The 22,836-nt window shown below is 49.1% G+C and overlaps 1 protein-coding gene across 4 annotated transcripts in view; it reads left to right on the forward strand.

The window, feature by feature from the left end:
- The window catches only part of DHRSX (dehydrogenase/reductase X-linked), a 149,024-nt gene extending 126,843 nt beyond the window's left edge, over positions 1 to 22,181 (forward strand). For 2 of the 4 annotated variants that reach the window (XM_055563113.1, XM_055563116.1), the window contains exon 7: positions 12,286 to 14,818. In XM_055563113.1, coding sequence (XP_055419088.1) covers positions 12,286 to 12,510 — 225 coding nt within the window. In that variant the 3' untranslated portion in view covers positions 12,511 to 14,818. Of the gene's footprint in view, positions 1 to 12,285; positions 14,819 to 14,843; positions 15,740 to 18,338 lie in introns of those variants that run through there. The other 2 variants (XM_055563114.1, XM_055563115.1) reach the window with 2 other exon arrangements.
- The last annotated feature ends 655 nt before the right edge of the window (positions 22,182 to 22,836 follow it).

A 22,836-nucleotide genomic window follows, 5' to 3' on the forward strand; every position in this document is an offset into this window, starting at 1 on the left:
ATGGGAGTTGGGTAAATCACCCACCTCCACAGTACTTGGCAGGTATGCAGAATTCATTTCGTCCTCTCTGTGGGATCTCAGAGATTAGCAACCGTGATGGCCAGAGCCCTGGAGGGGCGGGGTGGACACCGTCCACAGCCGTGATTGTCGCCAGTTCTCCGCCTCCGGGTTCCCCTCGGTCCGGAATTCCGGGACCACCCCCGGAACCCAGATTCTGGCAGATGTGAACAAGCAGAGGCGACTGTCCCCAGCAAGCAGCCAACAGCAGGTGTGATCACATGTCCATCACCGGGACATCAAAACCCACCTCTCCTGTATCACCCGGTTCCCCTCTCTGCTTCCATTTAAAGTCTCATTTCCTCTTGTGAATGAGACGTGGGTGCTGTGCTATGTCGCTCAGCTGTGTCGGACTCTTTGTGACCCTGTGGACTGTAGCCCGCCGGGCTCCTCTGTCCATGTGGATTCTCCAGGCAAAAATACTGGAGTGGGTTGCCACGCCCTCCTCCAGGGGATCTTCCCAAACCAGGGTTTGAAGCGTCTCTTGCACTGCATGCGGATTCTTTACCGCTGAGCCACCAGGGAAGCCGAAGTCTCTGGTATTACCCTTTCTCAACAACACACTGGCAGTTGCCACGGGCATCTTGTGTCCACCTCTGCAAGGATTCAATCAAGCTCTGATACAGCTCCACACCTTCCACATTCCCTGAAGGGGGCTCAGCGTGGACACCAGACAGGAGACATCTGTGCTCCGCAAAGGACCGGCACGACAGGTCTTCAGATGGCCAGGTATTTTCAGGAGCCCATTTCATGAGCCCGATTATTTCGTCTCCTCATACCTAGAAAAGCACCTAAAATCCTGCATGGTGGTGACCGCTCCCCGTGACCAGCAGAAACCTTTCGTAGAATAATACGTGTTTGACAGCACGCACTTCCCCTTCAACAAAATCACTTATATACCGACCTTCCCCCTCTTGGCTCTTTGGAGCAGTCTCTCAGAGCTATCTGAAGTGCTGTCTGCTGCCTGCAGTCCTCATTTTGACCGAAAGAAAGCTTAACTGCCAGCTCTCACATTGTGCATTTATTTTTTTTGAGTTGAGCGCTTCTTGACTGACCAGATTATATTTCTAAACCACCTTTTAGATGATTTTTACAAATAGGGAAAAAAACCCATTTAGGATGAAGAGGTCTCCTTCTGTTTAATCATTTGCTCGTATTTCTATGTTCAGGTGATGGTTAGGTTTTTACAACTGGTATCTTATTGTTGTTGTTCAGTTGCTCCGTCGTGTCCGACTCTGTGACCCCATGGACTGCAGCACACCAGGCCTCCCTGTCCATCACCAACTCTCGGAGTTCACTCAGACTCATGTCCATCGAGTCAGTGATGCCATCCAACCATGTCATCCTCTGTCGTCCCCTTCTCCTCCCGCCTTCAATCTTTCCCAGTATCAGGGTCTTTTCAAATGAGTCAGCTCTTCCCATCAGGTGGTCAAAGGATTGGAGTTTCAGCTTCAGCATCAGTCCTTCCAGTGAATATTTAGGACTGATTTCCTTTAGGATGGACTGGTTGGATCTCCTTGCAGTCCAAGAAACTCTCAACAGTCTTGTGCAACACCACAGTTCAAAAGCATCAATTCTTGGGTGCTCAGTTTTCTTTATAGTCCAACTCTCACATCCATACATGACTACGGGAAAAACCATAGCCTTGACTATAGTATACTATACTTATATGACTATAATATGCTATAATATGTTATATGACTATATAAGTATCAGTATACTTACTTATAAGTATATATGACTGGATGCTTATATGATTATAGTGATACAGTAATATGTATATAGTCATATAATAATATGACTATACTATAATCATCTCATCTGAACAAATCTAACAGGAGGGGGAATTTTTAACTTACTTTAGAGAACGTTGAGATTTCAGATGCTGCTGTTTTCTGTCTGAAAGCAAGCAGTCTTTCATTTTGCTCACATCTTTCTTGATGGTTGCGATCTTGTGGTCTATGATAAGAAGTGTATGTATTTGGTTTTTTTTTTTCTTTGTCCCCTTTTCTGGCTCAGACCTCCTAAAACCCTTGAAATTTCCCAAGTGCTGAGATCCTGAAAGGCTCCCCTTGCTATGTAAATGTGTGACCTTTGGAACTTGCCCTAGGGTGGGGGGGGGCTGGTTGCCAAGGCAACCAACTGGCCATTAAGGGGTGGGACTTTTCAGGCTTAACCCTCTGACCTCCAGGGAGAGGGGGGCTGGAGACTGAATTCATCACCAGCGCCGGGTGTTTCGGGGCTTCCCCAGGTGGCTCTGCCTGCAGTGTAGGAGATGGGGGTTCATCCCTGAATCTGGAAGATCCCCTGGAGGAGGGCATGGCAACCCCACTCCAGCGTTCTTGCCTGGAGACTCCCATGAACAGAGGAGCCTGGCGGGGCCACAGTCCATGGGGTCGCAAAGAGTCAGACAGGGCTGAATCGACTCAGCACGCGTGCATTCACACACTTAGATCTGTCTCTTGGGGGAGGTCACACTTTATCACACTGCACGTAGTATTAAATGTTGAGAGCTGCCCACGTTGATGTATGTCAAAGTGCATTATTCACTCCTGTCCTTGTGAACTCATCCACCCGCACATATGATGTGGCTCAGATCCTTTCTCTGGGGTAAGAATATGTGGGTTCTTTCTGGTTTTTTGCTGTTCCCTGCAGGTTCGGTCTTCCGCAGACCGCCATTTCTCACTTTCTGTTGGGAACATCAAAGGCAGTGGCATTCTAAGACTAGAAGGGCCTCCTATGTCAACGCTGCCTGGGAATTCCATTTGGTTTTAAAAGACAGTTTCTCCAGTGTACAGTCTGAGTGCTGAGAATTCAACACGATTTTGTTTTTCATTTGCTCAATCGTGTCTGACTCTCTGCGACCCCATGGACTGCAGCACGCCAGGCTTCCCTGTCCTTCACCGTCCTTCACCAACTCGCAGAGCTTTCTCAAACTCATGTCCATTTAAAGTCAGTGATGCCATCCAACTGTCTCATCCTCTGTCGCCCCTTCTCCTGCCTTCAATCTTTGCCAGCATCAGGGTCTTTTCCAATGAGTCAGTTCTTTGCATCAGGTGGCCAAAGGGTTGGAGTTTCACCTTCAACATCAGTCCTTCCAATGAATATTCAGGACTGATTTCCTCTAGGATGGACTGGTTGGATCTCCTTGCAGTCTAAGGGACTCTCAAGAGTCTTCTCCTTGAGAAGACACCACAGTTCAAAAGCATCCATTCTTCGGTGCTCAGCTTTCTTTATAGTCCAACTCTCAAATCAATACATTAGAAATAACCATAGCTTTGACTAGATGGACCTTTGTTGGCAAAGTAATGTCTCTGTTTTTAATATGCTGTCTAGGTTGGTCATAGCTTTCCTTCCAAGGAGCAAGAGTCTTTTAATTTCATGGCTGCAGTCACCATCTGCAGGGATTTTGGAGCCCAAGAGAATAAAGTCTCTCACTGTTTCCAGATGGTTTGCATCTTCTTCATGCGCATTAAGCGATGGACTAGGGAGTCTTTGCCAAGTTGAGTGAACTGCTGGACGCTTGCATCCTGGAGCAGGAAATGGGGTTTGCTGTGTTTTAATTAGCATTTTCCGCAATATCCTGTGGTTCAATAGTCTCCGAGGGATTACTTGGTGTCTGAACGTTGCCTTTTTAGAAACGTCCGGTTGTCCCGTTTCCCCTTTTCTCTAGGCGGTGTTAGCTTTTGTTGTCGTTTAGTCACTGAGCCGTGTCTGACTCGTCGTGACCCTAAGGAATGGCAACACGCCAGGCTTCCCTGCCCGTCACCGTCTCCTGGACTTTGCTCAAACTCAGGTCCAGTGAGTTGGTGATGTTTAGCCTTTCTCTTCTTTTTTTTTTTTTATAAAATTTTATGTATTTATTAAAATTTTGGAGCTGTGAGTTGATTTACAGCATTGAGTTAGTTTCAGGAGTATGACAAGGTGAACTATTTGTGAATATGTGTGTGTCCACTCTCTCTTTAGATTGTTTGGCCATCTAGGTCGTTGCAGAATATCGAGTGGAGTTCCCTGTGCCATACACTGGGTCCTTTGTAGTTACCCATCTTATATATACTAGTGTGTACACGTCAATGTCCATCTCCCAACTCATCCCATGCTCCTTTACGCCCTAGCAACCATTAGTTTTCTATGTCTGCAACAGTACCCTTTTTTTAAGATCCCACATATATGTGATATCTTAGGCTTTTTGTCTTTCTCTGGCTTACCTCACCTAGTATGACGCTGTCTAGGTCCATCCATGTTGCTGCAAATGGCATGATCTCTTTCTTTTTTGTGGGTGACTAATTTTCCATGTGTATACATGCACCGCATCTTTATCCATTCATCTGGTGATGGATATCCATGTTGGTGCAAATGGCGTGATCGCGTTCTTTTTCGTGGCTGACTAATATTCCATTTGTATACATGCACCACATCTTCTTTATCCATTCATCTGCCGATATCCAGGCTGTCCCCATGGATGTGGCTGTTATAAATATTAGGCTTTCCCTTTTGGACTCAGCCCTGTGTGTTTATTCTGACTGCTGATTTGCGTCTTTTACGCATGTTGCCGATACTCTTTTCCACTGTATTTTGTGTTTCAAGAAAATACAAAGAAGTAATATTGGAGAGTCATAACCAATGATATTAGAACATAGGAGGAAAATATTTTGGAGACGGAGAAACTGAAAAATAGATATACTAATATTTATCTGTATCTGTATCTACAGACACATGCATAAATATACATATGTACATGGAAAAGGGCCTTCGCACGTGGCACAGTGATTAAAAAATCCACCAGCCAATGCAGGAGACTTGGGTTTGATCCCTAAGTTGGGGAGATCCCCTGGAGAAGGAAATGGCAACCCACTCCAGTGTTCTTGCCTGGAGAATCCCATGGACAGAGGAGCCTGGTGGGCTGTGGTCCATACAGTCTCAAAGAGTCAGACACGACTAAACTGGCTTAGCACATGGACATATGTATATATTTAAGGTTCCCTGGTGGCTCAGATGGTAAAGAATCTGTCTGCAATGCAAGAGACGCAGATTCAAACCGTGGGTCACGAAGATCCCCAGGAGAAGGAAATGGGAACCCACTCTATTATTCTTGCCTGGAGAATCACGTGGACAGAGGAGCCTGGTGGGCCGCAGTCTGTGGGGTCACATAGAGAGTCAGACACAGCTGAGCATGCACGCAACCATACATTATACGAATTACTTCCTTAGATGGATGTGTGTATATATGACTTGTGTGAATTCTCCCAAGGCTGTGCCCTTGATCCCTGGGCAGTGGGGGGAGTCCGTAGGATTAACGTGTCTTTGTGTCCCTTGACATCATTTAGTGACATTCTTTTTAGTCCGTCCCCTACGTACAAACGAGTTCCATTCCAGGAGCACGTGCGTAAGTCCTATTTGTGAGTCCAACAGAGTTAGCCTGGGTACCCAACTAACCCCATCGGCTGTACAGTTCTGTATTGTCTTAGGTGTATAGTACTTTTCTCACAAAGAATGCACAAAAAGCAAACACAAGATAAACATTTTCAATCTCACAGTGCAGTACCGTGAAAAGTACAGTCGTCCAGGGCAATGGCTGGCACACAGGGGCTGGCATCGACGGAATCAGGCAAGAAGAGTTACTGACTGAGCAGGGAGAGGGGATGGGAGACGGCAGAGCTGAGGAATTGTCAGCAACAGTAGGCGGAGGGCGAGCTGCGGGGTCGCTCATGTTGATGGAACGCACCGTCACATCTTTGCGAGTTTGCAACTTGAGAGTTTGCGTGTAGAGGACTTCCTGGTACACCACTCTGAAACCTCTATTCTGCACCTTACCAAAAACGGTGGACTTGATTCCAAGTTCAGAGCCAGTTTCCGGAGCACGGCAGTTTTTCCCTTGAGAAAAAAAATGACAGGTTGATACATTTGTGAAGATGAGATACCTAATTGTTTTTTTTAAAAAAAACAGTTTTCTTTATTTATTGGCCGTGCTGGGTCTTCATTCCTGTGTGGACTTTTCTGCAGCTGCACAGAGCGGGGTAACTCTCTAGTTGCGGTTCTTGAGGGCTTCTCAAGGTGGTGGCTTCTGTTACTGCCGAGCACAGGCTCTGAGACACAGGTTCAGTAGTTGCGGTAGCTTAGTCGCTCTGTGGCATGCGGGATCATCCCAGACCGGAGATGGAACATGAATATCCTGCATTGGCAGGTGGATTATTTACCACCGAGACACCAGGGAAGCCCTTAAATGGTTCTTTCCACGAGCGAATCGAGACCGTTCCATCCATCAGTGCCTGCAGCTGGGTGATGTCTCACGCACGCCCTATGCACAGAGCTCTGAAGACATTTAATAAAGCATGGAGGAGGCATGTCCCATGACTGTACCAGGCAGGAACTCCCCTGCTCCTGACTCTGTTGCTTCCTCAGCCATTCTCTCGAGCCCTAAGAGGAGGAATATGGTGGTGATGATCTGCTCTTGTGTTCAGGGCAGAACGCAGACAGGGCAGCCCTCGGAGCTGAGCTGAAGGTTGAGCTTGGACCACAAAGGAGGCTGAGAGCCAAAGATTTGATGCTTTTGAACTGTGGTGCTGGAGAAGACTCTTGAGAGTCCCTTGGACTGCAAGGAGATCCAACCAGTCCGTCCTAAAGGAAATCAAGCATGAATGTTCACTGGAAGGACTGATGCTGAAGCTCCAATACTTTGGCCACCTCATGTGAAGAGCCAACTCATTGGAAAAGACCCTGATGCTGGGAAGGATCGAAGGCGGGAGGAGAAGGGGGCGACAGAGGATGAGGTGGTTGGATGGCATCATCGACTCAATGGACAGGAGTAAACTCCGGGAGACCGTGAAGGACAGGGGAGCCTGGCATGCTGCAGCCCATGGGGTCACAAAGAGTCGGAAACAACTGAGTGACTGAAGAACAATCCAAGGGTCCAAGGAGCCTGAGTTAGGCTCGGACCATTGGTGATGCAGAAATAGCTCAAAATGGGGGTGGTCATACTGTCACTGACCCCTTCTCACTGGGTCCCCATCCGAACCCCAGACCCCTTCAAAATGACCTCAGTTCCCCCTTTCTCAAGTCTCCTCAGGACACCTGGTTCCAGCTCCAGACTGGACACGGGAGCTTGTCATTGGCCCAAGCCCAAGCTTGTCATTGCCCACTTGCAGTGAGTGTCTTAGATTTTGGGGGCTGCATCCTATCCAGAGATGCCAGATGCTCGATGTCAACAGTGATGTAGAATCAGATGCTTCCAGCCTCTGGACCATCCCATGGACCACAGCCTACAGAGCATCCCATGGGCTGCAGCCTGTAGAGAATTCGGACCACATTCTACAGAGCATCCCATGGGCCACAGTCCACAGAGCTTCCCTAGGGCCACAGCCCACAGAGCAACCCAAAGGCCACAGCCCACGGAGCAGCCCACGGACCACAGCCCACGGAGCATCCCATGGGCCGCAGCATGTAGAGAATCCCATGGACCACAGTCTACAGAGCATCCCATGGGCCACAGTCCATGGAGCATGCCATGGGCCACAGACTATAGAGCATCCATGGAGCACAGCCCACAGAGCATCCCATGGACCAGAGGGCATGATCCACAGGGGGTGAACCCAGGGTCTGGTTAGAGGCCATTGAAAGTGTGGAGAGAGACAGAAGGAGATTGTTTTGAGGACAACTCCAGGACTTCCCTGGTGGTCCAGTGGCTAAGATTCCACACTCCTAGTGCAGGGTCCCTGGGTTCCATCCCTCCCTGGTCAGGCAATTATATTTCACATACCACAGCCTAATTCATGTGCCAAAACAAAAGATGCCCCGTGCCACAAATAAGACCTGGCACAGATAAATAAATAAATGTGTGTGTGTGCATGCACAGAGGCATGCATGCACTCAGTCACTCAGTCATGTCCGACTCTTCGCTACCCCGTGGACTGTAGCCCGCCAGGCTCCTCTGTCCATGGGATTCTCCAGGCAAGAATATGGGAGTGGGTTGCCATTTCTTTTTCAAGGGCATCTTCCTGACCCAGGGATTGAGCCCATGTCTCCTGCATTGGCAGGTGGATTCTTTAGCACTGAGCCATGGGGAAGGCCAAATATATAAGTATGAAAAAAAAAAAGACCATTCCAGAGAGCACATCATAATGTCTTGACTCATTGACCTTGGAAGGTGAAACAAGGAAGTCTCAGGAGTCATTTGGGGTTTCTGACTCAGGAACACCAGGCTGTGCATTGATGCCTGTCTGGGAAATGGGGTACCAGGCAGGTGAGAAGGAAAGATGGTTTGACCCTGAGGTGTGTCCATGGGGTCTCCGCCTCCAGTGCCAGCTGGGCTGCTGAGAGCGTGTGTCCGCAACTCAGAGGAACACACAGAAAGTGCAGCTTTCAGAGATTCCGGCAGAGACGCAAGGGACTTGTCAGGCCATGAGCTTGGGGGACATGCCCATCCTGATTCAGGAGGATGGTGGGGAGGGTTGGGGTCTCTGGAAGAACCAAGATCTGGCCATCCTGTGCACCCTGCTGCTCCCTTGCCCTCCCTCTACTGTGCCCCTCACCTTTGTAATTTCTTAATTCTGGATAATGGCATCTCCTAAGATTGTTGTGAGCGGCACTGACATAATATGTGGGAAAGCGTTTCCAATGCTGCAGAGGGCTGTGTAATTATGTAATTATAACACATTCATCTTTCTCTGCAGCACACAGCTCCCAGCTCTGTTGAGCACAGTTTCAATCCCACCCTCTGCTCTCTTTGCTTTTTATTTTGGTTTCTTTTTTCCATGCATGTGTACCCAGCCATCGACCCAATGCCCCTTCCTGTTATGAGCTCCAGGTGCCCGGGAGCTCTTACCTAAACTATCTTTCTTGGTATTCGGGGCCACAAAAATATTGTTGTTCTCATACAGTTGCTCAGTCACGTCTGGCTGTTGATGACCCCATGGGCTGCAGCACGCCAGGCTTTCCTGTCCTTCTCCGTCTCCTGGAGTTTGCTGAAATTCATGTCCATTGAATCGGTGATGCCATCCAACCATCTCATCCTCTGTCGCCCCCTTCTCCTCCTGCCTTCAATCTTTCCCAGCATCAGGGTCTTTTCCAATGAGTCCGTTCTCCGCATCAGGTGGCCAAAGTATTGGAGTTTCAGCTTTGGCATCAGTCCTCCCAATGAATATTCAGGACTGATTTCCTTTAGGAGGGACTGGTTGGATTTCTTTGCAGTCCAAGGGACTCTCAAGAGTCTTCTCCAGCTCCAGCACTACAATTCAAAAGTATTAACTCGTCAGCGTTCTGCCTTCTTTCTGGTGACATGGGTGACTCTCAGCGTCTCAGACCTCCTTCCTTTCAGGCAGGCATGATGTCTCACGATCCTCGTGGCTGAGACTTAGGACTGTGACGTCAGATGCAGGGAAGAAGAAATGCATAAAACCGTCCATTTCATGACCTGTCAAAACATTTGGGAATTAAAACATTACAAATGAAATCTCATTTCCTTCCTCTCTGTCATCCGCCCAAGGCCTGGAAATGTTCTGTAGGTGATCGAGGGCGGCTGTTTTTAGCCCGGCATCTGTCATGTGCTTAAGTGGGATAAGTGGATGTGATTAATCCTCCATGAGGTGTGTGCGCGCCGAGAATGGCTCCTTTTCAAAAAAATGTCCCTTTTCTATGTCAGAGAACTCTCTGGATGGTCAAGACCACCTTGGGTGAATGTTGTGTGTGTGTGAACATGTGTACATGAGGGCATCAGTTCAGTTCAGTCGATCAGTCGTGTCCAACTCTGCAACCCCATGAATTGCAGCACGCCAGGCCTCCCTGTCCATCACCAACTCCCAGAGTTATATGTGTGTTGATGTGAATGTGTGTGTCTGTATGTAAATGCTTGTGTGTTTTGTATGTGTGTGCATATGAATAGTTGCACGTGTGTGAAAATGCAAGTGTGTGCCTGGGGGAATGTGTGTGTGCATTGAGTATATATCTGTGTGCATGTGAATATTTGTATTTGTGAATCTAAATGCATGTGTGTGCCTGGGGGTATGTGTGTGTGTGTGAAGGTATGCATGTGAATGTGTGTGTGTGTATGCATGTGAATATTTGTGTATCCATGTAAATGCGTGTGTCTGCCTGGGTGTATGTATGTGCAGCCTTGTGAATGTGTGTGCCTGGGTGCGTTTGCATGCATATAAGTGCATTTGTGTGCACGGGTGTGTGTGCGTATGAGTCTGTGTGCATCTGTGTAAATGCATGTGTGTGCCTGAGGGTATGTGTATCCATGTGAATGTGTGTGCCTGGGTGTGTGTGCCTGTGCTCATAAATGCATTTGTCTGCATGGGTGTGTGTGCTGTGAGTGTGTGTGCCTGTGAATATTTGTGTGTGCATGTGAATACATGTGTGTACTTGGGTGTGTGTGCATTGAGTATATCTTTCTGTGCATGTGTATATTTGTGCGTCCATATGCGTGTGTGTGCATGTGAATATATGTGTGTGTATGAATGCATGTGTGTGCCTGGTGGTATATGTGTGTGCATGTGAATATTTGTGTGTCCATATAGATGCATTTGTGTGCATGGGGGTGTGTGTGCGTGTGAGTGTGTGAGCATGTGAATATCTGTGTGTGCATGGGTGTGTGTGTGTGCCCGTGAATGTCTGTGCCTGGGTATATGTGAGTGTGTATGCATGAGGGTGTAGTATGTTTGTGCTTGGGAGTCACATCACCAGACAGAATCCCATGATATCTCGTCCCTCCTGACTGTGCCTGAGTTTCTGGCAAAGTGTGCATCCCAAGTTCATGTCCAGCACAGCACAGGCACCATCTCCTAAAACAGCCGTCCTTGTGTTCCGTTGGACATGCTGATCACAAGGACTGTTACCCAGATAAGAGGATTTTCGAGGTGTAGGGGAAGTGGACCCCTTCCTCCCCAGACAATGCCCGCTGGACGACCCAAAGGAGGCAGCCTCTAAAGACAAGAGTGGATGCCTCTCAAGACAGCGGAGCCCTGTGGCTATATTAAAGAGGGTCTTTCCCGTGGGGGTGACTCACTCCAGGGGCGAGACAAAGTGGGGGTTCTGGGCACAGACCCCTGGGATCTCAGCCCAGAGAATGACCGACTTAGGAAGCAGGCTCACTCCAGGAGCTGATTGAACCATGTTTTTGCCATGGGAAGTGCAGCGCTCCACATCAATCCATTTGACCAAGAACACATCACATCTTCTAATCCAGTGATCATGCCAGGCACCAGCCCTAAGCCCAGCAGCTCAGCATGTGTTACATTCCAACCTTCTGCCTTCCACCCAGCATCCACTTTTCTCCCGTCACCCTAATGCCTTTCAAGCTCCTTTTCAGACTTTCCGGTTCTCGTACCGTATCTCCTCCCCTGCTTGGAAAGCAAGAACGTCTCCGCTGTCTGGATGTTTCCTCTAAAATTGCTAGATAGCACGTGTTCAACCCCGAGGCTGAACCGCCATCTGCTTTGACCCAGTGAGCTGGTATTCTGGTTTCATAGAGCCTGCCCTGCGTGGCAGGAATTAACCCAACCTTGTAAATCAACTCTGCATGCATGCTAAGTCACTTCAGGTGGGTCCAACTCCTTACGACCCCACGGACTGTAACCTCACAGGCTCCTCTGTCCATGGGATTCTCCAGGCAAGGATACAGGACTTGGTATAGCCCACTAGAGTGGGTAGCCATGCCCTTCTGCAGGGCATCTTCCCAACCCAGGGATCAAACCTGCATCTCTTCTAGTCTCCCACATTGGCCGGCAGGTTCTTTACCACTAGTACCTCCTGGGAAGCCTCGTAAATCAACTATACTTCAATAAAATGAATTAACAAGAAAAAGAACTGGAGACCTGAGTATTTAAACTCAGGGTCTGTGCCCAGAACCCGCACTTTGTCTCAGCCCTGGAGTGAGTCACCTCCATCAAAAAAGACCTTCTCATTGTAGCCACAGGGCTCCGCTCTCTTGAGATGCATCCAGCCTTCTCTTTAGAGGCTGCTTCCTTTGGGTCGTCCAGAGGAAGGGGGGCCCTTTGTACGTGTGTGTGGAAATGCACAAGAACAACATGGAAATGCAACCCACAAGGGTGCACCATCACGAGGTCATGGAGTGCCAGCTCCCCCAGCCTTGGCCAGGCAGGCTTGAGTTGATGAGTCGATGGGCCCCGGTAAGGGGCCCTGTGTCTCCTTCTCGACATCTGTGGGCTCCCGAGACCCCCGTGTCCCTGCTCTGACAGTTAGCATCTTCGTCTGCATTCCTTCTTCCTGCAGACCCCAGACGAGGGAGCCTGGACTTCCGTCTACGCCGCGGTCACCCCGGACCTGGAAGGTCTCGGTGGCCGCTATCTCTACAACGAGAAGGAGACCCGGTCTCTGGAGGCCACGTACGACCCAGAGCTTCAGCGGCAGCTCTGGGCCAGAAGCTGCCAGCTGACGGGCATTGTCGATGTGACCCGGGAGACCTTCGGCGGGAGCAGTCTGCCGGGAAGAGCATGATCTGACGGGGAGCACCACGGTCGGCACCAACCTCGCAGGTCTGTTTGTGCTGGACCGCGTCTCTCCATCACCCTCATCCCCCCGACCCTCCGGGCTCTGTATCCCCCCAGGGTCTCCCGTCGGGACCCGGGTGGGAACTCACGGGAAAGAGGGAATGCTGAGCGGACCCCTGAGCTGGTGTGGTTCTCAGCCATGAATCCTGTGATCCCCCACTAAGTGTCCAGTTGTACTGGGTACTCTGAGTCATTAAATCCTGCAAGCCTCATGGGCGGTGTTCCTTCCTTAAAGCGCAGAGGCGCTGTGGGACCCTGGGATAGATAGACACGTTTTGGGTGAAACACACACTTTCAAGGGAAGTCTGGAAGCTTCGAGGATGTCCTGCGTTCCCTTCTCTCTCACACACGAATCGTGCCAGAAATGCGTCTCTGATTCCTGGCTCCCAGAAAGGCAGATGCTTTGAGCCTTCCTTCTTTACTGCCTTGATCAAGGGTCATTGACCCTGCACTGTCTTCAGGAGGACCGGCTCCTAGGGGCTAATGTGTGGCCCCCAAGGCTCCCACCAGGGCTCTCACCCCACGACTCATGGAAGGACCATCTTCTGAGAGGTAGGTAATTCTGTAGGACACGTGATACCAGGGGAGCCCGGGACACAGTCCCCATGGGGCTCTCTAGGATGCAGATGTGGACAGGATGTGGGCGTCTGGACCACCTCCACCACCTTTTAGGGTCTCGGTCATAGAATGGCAGCTTTGCTGTCCACTCACCCTTCAGTGGGCACACGAAACCTCTCTCCTGCTCTCTGCCCTTGCGTTCATCATCTGTTAATATGTGCATGTCCCTCTCCTGGAGTATGGGTTATACCAGAGGATGTGGGTTATCCTTCAAACCAGAATATGGTTGTCATTTTTTAGTCGCTCAGTCATGTCTGACTCTTTGCGACCCCCTGGACTGTAGCCCCCCATGCTCCTCTATCCATGGGCAGTCTCTAGGCAAGAATACTAGAGTGGGTTGCCATTTCCTTCTCCAGGGGGCCTTCCCAGCACAGGGATTGAACCCAGTCTCTTATGTCTCTTGCATTGGCAGGCAGATTCTTTACCACTTTGTCACCTGGGAATGTACAGATGTGTTTGTATTTGGGACAAGAATCATTGCCAATAATAATGAAGGTCTTCAGATAGGAAGTTGTTCTTGCTTACCAATGTGCTCATGAGGTTGTTTATCAGAGATAGGTAGAGGGAGATTTGATTATGGAAGAGGAGGGGGTTATGGGACTATGGAGGCAGAGACGAGAGGGAGGTGGCCACCAGCCCAGGGACGGACGCCTGGAGCCCCCAGAAGCTGGGAGAGGTGGGAAGGACCCTCCCCTGGAGACTCTGGAGGGAGCTCAGCCCTGGGACCCCTTGACCTCAGACGTCTGGTCTCCAGGACTGGGGGACGATGGATGGTTGGTTGTCAGGACTGGGAGAGGATGGATTCCTAAGGTTTTAAGCCAATCAATGAGAAGGCTGCATTAGCCTGAAAACATTCCTGAAGGATAGTGGGTTCTGATGGGTGGAGCCTAGAAATGGGGCCTTATGTGAATATAGGGTCCCTGTAGATGTGGTGAAGTGAAGGGTCTGAGATGAGGTTCCTCTTGGATAGGGGTGGCCCTAAACCCCAGGGACAGGGTCCTTGTAAGACACAGAAGAGGAGAGACATGGACACAGAGGAGAAGCCACGTGGAGACGGAGGCAGAGACGGGAGGGAGGCGGGCACCAGCCCAGGGACGGACACCCAGAGCCTCCAGAAGCCAGAAGAGGCAGGAAGAACCCTCCCCTGGAGCCTCTGCAGGGAGCTCAGCCCTGCATCTGCAGAAGTGAGAGACAATGGACTTCCTGCTGGTGGTCCAGTGGTTCAGACTCCAGGCTTCCAGTGCCAGGGATGTGGGTTTGATCCCTGATCAGGGAACTAAGATCCCACATGCTACATGGTGCAGCCAAAAGAAAAATTATTTTAATGTGAAATAAATAAATTATAAAAAAACTGAGAATAAATTTCCGTTTTTTAAAAAACACCAAAAGGCTTCCTTGGTGGCTCAGAAGCTGTCTGCCATTGTAGGAGACCGGGGTTCAGTCCCTGAGTCAGGACGATCCCCTGGAGAAGGGCATGGCAATCCACTCTAGTCTTCTTACCTGGAGAATCCCATGAACAGAGGAGCCTGGCGGGCTACAGTCCATGGGGTTGCAAAAAGCCAGACACAGCAGCTAAAAAGACAAACAGAACACCAATACCACGATCGTGATTTGATACGAGAAACTTACACAGTTGTTGACCCATATGAACATCTCATACAGGGTGGTGGACTCTTGCCTGGACCCATGCCCACCAGTCAGGTCAAGGAAGGCTCGATCCTGTCTCTGAGAACGGCTCTTGGGTTCTCAGAGTCTAGCGTGGAGACTTCGGACGCGTGGGATCCTAACAAAATGACTGTATGTGTTTCCTGCCAGACCGCACCCTGGATTTCAAGACCAGTGAGCGCTGGTTAGCTAGCCATATTCCCTCGACAGATGGAATGCTATGGAGGCCCCAGACCTGACGTCGGGCTTCCAGCACAGTAGGCATTGGGGTTGCAACCAGCAGCTCTTCCAGAGTCGGGTTTATACTTCACGAGTATAAGATGATAGAGCGTGCTTCCAGAATGCAGTGTTTATTTTTTTAAACGTTTTCTTTAACTATACTTAATTTGCAATATGGTGTTAGTTTTCAGGTGTACAGCAAAGTATTTCAGTTATAAATACCTTGGGTGGGCCAGAACGTTTGTTTGAGGTTCCGTAAGATGTTATGGTTGGATGGCATCACCAGCTGGTCGGATGGCACCATTGACTCGATGGACATGAGTTTGAGCAAGCTCCCACAGTTGGTGATGGACAGGGAAGCGCTGCAGTCCATGGGGTCACAGATTCGGACACGACTGAGTGAATGAACTGAACTGAAGACATCATGAAAAGACCCAAGGGAACTTTTTGCCCAACCCTATATATACACACATATTCTTTTTCAGATTCTTTTCCGTTACTGGTTATTACGAGATATTGAATCGAACTCCCTGTGCTGTACAGATACAGTAGTCTGCATGTGTTAATTCCAAATGTCTAAAAGTATTCCTTCCCCACCTTCTCCTCTCTGCCAACCACAAGTCTGATCTCTATATCTGTGAGTCTCCTTCTGTTTTGTAAATAAATTCATTTGTATCATGTTTTGTTTTTTCAGCTTTCACATAGAAGTGATTAGCATACGGTACTTGTCTTTCTGGGTCTGATTTACTTCACTTAGTGTGATAATCTCTGGGTTCATGCGTGTTGCTCTCAATGTCATTATTTTATTCCTTTTCATGGCTGAGCACCTGTCGATGGGCGCTTAGGTTGCTTCCACGTTTTGGCTGTTGTAAATAGCGCTGGTGTGATCCGTGGGGTCCATGTATCTTTTCGAGTTGGAGTTTCCCTCTCTTCTGGATATACAACCAGAAGTGGGATTGCTAGATCATACGGCAACTCTTCTTTTTAATTTTTTGTGAAACCTCCGTCCTGTTCTCCACAGAGTGTGCACCACTCACATTCTCACCAGCAGTGAAGGAGGGTTCATTTTTCTGGGACAAAGTGTTTATTCAACGGTCACTTAATGAAACCATGAAGGAACACCACAGCTCTCACTTGGGAAAACTCAAGACAACCAAGAATGGATTCTCTCTCGGTCTCCTGCCTCTGGGGCAGAGTGTGTTTCTCGGCGGAGGTGTTCAACGTGAAACAAATCAGCTTCTAAGCAAAGATGCCGAAGCTGTGTCTTGGCATCTAGTACCTGCTTCTTCAGCGTGGATGGGGCTGCAGGGACGCTGCCCAAACTTTATTTCTGCTGATGGGTCTTCTGGGCACACGGTGTTGGGTGTTGTGGCGCTGCACAGGGGTCCCCGGCACAGCTTGGAGTCACAGGACGCAGCTGTCCTGACACTGTCCCCAGAAACTCGCCACATCCTCATCACACACATGGCCCCTGGTATAGGAGCACGGCTGCGAATGGTACCCTCCCGGGGAGGGTGCGTTTTCATTCCCCTATCTGCTTGTCGCCTCTGCGTGGAGAATGGCGTGCTCATGGGGGCTTTGCTTCCACCTCTCCTCGGTAGCTCTGCTTCTCTTTAGAAGCAAAAGACAGGAAAAGATTCTAGAGATTTGTGTTCTAAGATATAGTGCAAGAGCCTTTCATGGACATCATTTACTCATCGGTTCATCTGTTCATTCATTCAGCTCTCTGTTCTAAAAGAGTATCAGGTACCTGTAACGGTTTAAGTAGATAGATGGATAGGTAGGTAGATAGATACATTTTAGGCATGATATTTAGACAGATGGATAAGTAGATAGATGCTGGCTAGATGATATTTAGGTAGACATATACAATGATAGATGGAAAGAGATGGATAGAAAGATAGATACATTATAGAGATAGGTAGACTGATACACCAATTGATTGATAGATATTCAGGATAGATAGATATGCTAGATGGATGGATATATATGATAGATATTCAGGACTTATGATGGAGATGATGGATGGATAGATGGATGGATGGTTAGATAAGATGGTTGGGTAGATAGATATATAGATAGAATGGATGGATGGGTATTCTGGATTGATGATAGGTGTAATGGATGGATAGATATGATGGTTGGATAGATAGAGAGATAGGATAGATATTCAGGATTGATGGACATGATGGGTAGATGGATGGATAGACAGATGTGATGGTTGGATACATACATGGATAGAATGGATGGATAAATAGATGTTAGGATTATAGGTGTGATGGATGGATGGGTACATATGATGGTTGGATAGATATATGGATAGGACAGATGGATAAATAGATATTCAGGATTGATGATAGGTATGATGGATAGATGGATGGATGGGTAGATATGATAGCTGGGTAGACAGATATGATGATATTCAGGACTGATGATAGACATGGATGGATGGATGGATGAACAGACAGGATGGATGGGTAGATATTCAGGATTGATGATAGACAGCTGTGATGAATGGATGGATGGATGGATGGATAGATATGATGAATGGATAGATAGATATATAGAATGGATGGATAGATATTCAGGATTGATGATAGGTGTGATGGATGGATGGATGGATAGATATGATGGTTGCATAGACAGATACACATGATAGATATTCAAGATTGATGATAGACATGGTGGGTGGATGGATGTACGGATGGACGGACAGACAGAGAGATAGGATGGATGGATAGACAGATATTCAGGGTTGATGATAGATGTGATGGATGGGTGGATGGATAGATATGCTGGATGGATGATACAGATGATGGATGGGTGGGTGGATAGGTAGATATAATGGATGGATGGATAGATATTCATGAGTGATGATATTCAGATAGATAGCATTCCAGGAGAGCCAACTTTTTATGTAAATGACCAGTTAATAGATATCTTCCTATGGCAGGGCTATATGTTTTCTCTTACAACTATTCAGCTCTTCCATACAACACACAAGGAGCTACAGACACAATTCTAACATGTGTGGCTGTGTTCTAATAAAACTTTATTTACAAAAAGGGAGGACGGTCAGACTTATCCAAGGTGCGTAGTATGTGGACACCGGGTCTCGTCCCCCTGTGTGCCGTGGGGAGAACTGTAAATCCATCAAGTGGGTGGGAAATTGCCCCCCAAAGACTCAATGTCTGACCTCGTTTCAAGGTCCTGGTGGCCCTTGGGTGGGACCCTGAGGTGTGTCTAACTCCAGAGACCGTGTTTTCATTACAGATGAACAGGATGCAACGGATTCGGTGTCGCGGGACCAGGCGGCGTTAGTGTAAACGAGCAGGAGACGAGGACGTGTGCATTTGGGGTCCTCACCGTCTCGCCCGTGTGCGGCTGTGGTTGGCAGAGCTGAGACATGAGCTCACAGGACTATCCACGTGGTGGCCCGAAAGGAACAAGCCAGAGACTTCTGTAGGTGCCCTGACTCTGCAGGACGTCTCCTTGGATAAGAGACATCCTGACACCCTTCCCATGAGAGCCGTGGTGTGACAAGGAGTCTCCCGGGGACCGGGGACCAGCACCAGGAAGAGAGCAGGCAGAGGTCATAGAGACAGTGGAAGCCAAGGGTCAGAGATCCCCGACCTCCTTCTTCCCTGCTGCGGGAGTGGCAATCACCATGTGAACCCACAAGATGATTGGGGGGTCCCAGTGACTCATCGCTCGGATCTCTGTGTGATGGGGGCCCGTGGTCCCCGTGGACGACCCTGCTGATTCACCCAGCTCGCTCTTGTGCTATCTACACGAGGGTCCTGGGGCAGCTGTAACTAAGGACCCCAAACGGGTGGCTAAAAACAACAGACATCCATCCTCCCCCAGCCCTGGAGACGGTCCTCAAATGGTCATGGTGTCCCAAGGCTGAGCTCCCTGCAGAGGCTCCAAGGGAGGGTCCTCCCTGCCTCTTCCAGCTTCCGGGGGCTCCAGGCATCTGTCCCTGGGCTGGTGGCCGCCTCCCTCCCATCTCCGCCTCCATCTCCACGTGGCTTCTCCTCTGTGTCCATGTCTTTCCTCTTCTGTGTCTTATAAGGACCGTGTCCCAGGGTTTAGAGCCACCCTCATCCAGGAGGAATCTCATCTCAGACCCTTCACTTCTATCTGGATAGTCAAGAATGATCTCTTCAGCTCTAGATCCCGCATTAGTTACATCTGCCAAGACCCTTTTGCCAACAGTCATATCCACCAATAATAGGGACTAAGACGTGCTCATAATTTTTGGTAGACAGTATTCAATCCACTACATCCTACATGAACCATAAAGCTTGAAAACTCAGAAGACATTCGTTCCTTCTCTGATGACCTGGAAAACCATGGAGATCACAGCTTCCTGTATACATACTCAGAGTTGCTTTCCTGGTTGACTGACCCATGTAGCTACACAGGACCATAGGTTCATAAGAATGTCTGTTGCCTTAATGCCCTGTGACCAGCATCTTAAAGTTCTTAATGAAATGAAAACAAGGAATACACAGTTTCATTTGGTACCGGAACTGCAAATGCTATAGCCTTCTTTGCTCACATTCCTTCCAACCTCAAGAAAGAGAAGCAAGTCTACAGCCAATAGGGACACCCCCACCCCCAGTGCATCCTCTCCACCATCAAACCATCCATGTGCTCAAGCCTGTCCTGGGTTGTGAAGACTGTCCCCAAGGTCCAGTCCCGAATACTCATTGGAAGGACTGAAGCTGAAGCTCCAATACTTTGGCCACCTGATGTGAAGAGTCGACTCATTGGAAGAGATCCTGATGCTGGGAAAGATTGAGGGCAGGAGGAGAAGAGAGCGACAGAGGATGAGAGGGTTGGATGGCATCACCGATTCGGCGGACATGAACTTGGGCAAGCTCCAGGAGATAGCGAGGGATAGGGAAGCCTGGCATGTTGCAGTCCATGGAGTCACAAAGAGTCGGACATGACTTGGAGACTGAATGATGATAAGGTCTGGTAAGGCTAGAGGGTTTTGGGTGCACACTAGGGGAGCCTCTGAAAACAATTAACGCTCAGCCTCGCCTTCAACAGAATTCCCAAACTCATCCCTCGGGGCATCAGCATTTATTAGACCTCCTCAAGCCATCGTCTTGCTCAGACAAGTTTGAGACCCACAGAGATGCAGCTTTCAGCCCTGAACGCTGGCACCTCCCAGAACTGCTCAGATATTCTGCTAAGTCCTGTAGCCATGACTGTCCTGTTTGAGAACTAGGATTACTTCCTGTGTTGAAACCAAGATGGAGACATGCCTCATCTGATATTTCCAAACAGCCAGAATGATGTTCCAAGAAGTAGAATCTTGACTTAAAGGAAGACCCCAGCCTTTGAGGTTTGTCTGTCACCAGAGAGTCATTGCGTGGCTTGAGGTCATCGTCTGCAAGCGCCAGCTACTCTTCCCCATCATCACAAAGGTGGTTCCTAAGTACAGGCTCAGGATGGGGAAGCTGGCCAAGCTGCCATCCTTTGTCATTGAGAGAACAAGCTTTCTGAGTTCTTGTTCTTGCTGAGTCTCTTGAGAATCCCTGGGACATTCCATAATCCTTGAGCAAAGAGAGGCTCCAAGGTCAAGTGGAACGTTGCAGGACCCTGGCCTCAGATGGCCCCGTCTCATCTCACGACTGCCTTTATGTCATTCATCCACTGGGCAGGCGGGTGTGCGTGCTCAGTCACTCAGTCATGTCTGGCTCTTTGCAACCCCGTGGACTGTAGCCCTCCAGGCTCCTCTGTCCATGGGATTCTCCAGGCACGAATACTGGAGTGTGGATAGCCAGTCTCTTCTCCAGGGGATCTTCCTGACCCTAGGAAATCTAACCCACGTCTCCTGCACTGGCAGGCAGATTCTATACCCCTCAGCCACCTGGGAAGCCCTTGTTCACCACGGGGAGAGAGAACTTGGTTCTGGAGAAGTTACCGTGTTCCCTCCACACCTGGCTGTGGAACATTCCTCAGAGCTCAGAGATACTGTCCAGCACCTGGAGAGGTCCTGTGCACCATCGGGTGAGTACGGCTGAATCCGAGGCATCATGAGCACTGGGATTCTGGGTTTGAGCCTGGCAGTGGTGTTCGGGGAGCCTGGGAGGGGGTGGTGTGGACACGCACAGGGATGGAGGACCTTTTGCCCCTGGGCAAAATGATTCAGTAGGTGGACCCACAGTGTGTGCATTCGTCAGTAAGGCTGCTTGTTTATCCCTTCCATGTAGCATCAGTGAGTTCTGCTCACCAATGGGAATGGCCGCCTCATCCATCCATCCATGCATCCGTCCATCCATCATCTGTCTCTCAATCCATCCACCCATCCATCCATGTGTCCATTCATCCATCCAACCTTTCATCTATCCATCCTTCATCTATCCATCTACCCATCCATCCATCTCTCTCCATTCATCCATCTGTCCATCCACCCATCCATCCATCCATCATCTATCTCTCCATCCATCCACCCATCCACCTATCCATCTATCCATCCACCCACCCACCTATCCATCCATCCATCCACCCACCCATCCATCCATGCATCAAACCATCCATCCATCATCTATCTCTCCATCCACCCATCCACCCACCCACCTATCCATCCATCCTTCCATCCATCCATCTGTCCTCCCATCTATCCATCTACCAGTCCATCCATCTATGTGTCCATTCACCCATCCATCCTTTCACCTATTCATCCATCCATGCTTTCATCCATCCATCCATCATCTATCTCTCCATCCATCCACCCATCCATCCATCCATCTATCCATCCACCCACCCACCTATCCATCCATCCATCCATCCACCCATCTATCCATCCATCCATCCACCCATCCACCCATCCATCCATCCACCCATCATCTATCTCTCCATCCACCAATCCATCCATCCACCCATCCATCCATCCATCTATCCATCCACCCACCCACCTATCCATCCATCCATCCACCCATCTATCCATCCATCCATCCATCCATCATCTATCTCTCCACCCATCCACCCATCATCTATCTCTCCATCCATCAATCCATCCATCCACCTATCCATCCATCCATCTATCCATCCACCCACCCACCTATCCATCCATCCATCCACCCATCCATCCATCCATCCATCCATCCATTATGTATCTCTCCATCCATCCACCCATCCATCCATCCATCCACCCATCATCTATCTCTCCATCCATCCATCCATCATCTATCTTTCCATCCATCCACCCATGCATCCACCCATCCATCCATCCATCTATCCATCCACCCACCCATCTATCCACCCATCCATCCATCCACCCACCCATCTATCCACCCATCTATCCACCCATCTATCCACCATCCACCCATCCATCCATCCATCCATCCACCCATCTATCCATCCTTCATCTATCCATCTACCCATCCATCCATCTCTCTCCATTCATCCATCTGTCCATCCACCCATCCATCCATGCATCATCTATCTCTCCATCCATCCACCCATCTATCCATCCATCCATCATCTATCTCTCCATCCATCCACCCATCCATCTATCCATCTATCCATCCACCCACCCACCTATCCATCCATCTACCCATCCATCTGTGTCCATTCATCCATCCAACCTTTCATCTATCCATCCTTCATCTATCCATCTACCCATCCATCCATCCATCTCTCTCCATTCATCCATCTGTCCATCCACCCATCCATCCACCCATCATCTATCTCTCCATCCATCCACCCATCCATCCATCCATCCACCCATCAATCCATCCATCATCTATCT

The sequence above is a fragment of the Bubalus kerabau genome, chromosome X (genome assembly GCF_029407905.1).
Source record: "Bubalus kerabau isolate K-KA32 ecotype Philippines breed swamp buffalo chromosome X, PCC_UOA_SB_1v2, whole genome shotgun sequence".
In the NCBI taxonomy this organism is placed as follows: domain Eukaryota; kingdom Metazoa; phylum Chordata; class Mammalia; order Artiodactyla; family Bovidae; genus Bubalus; species Bubalus kerabau.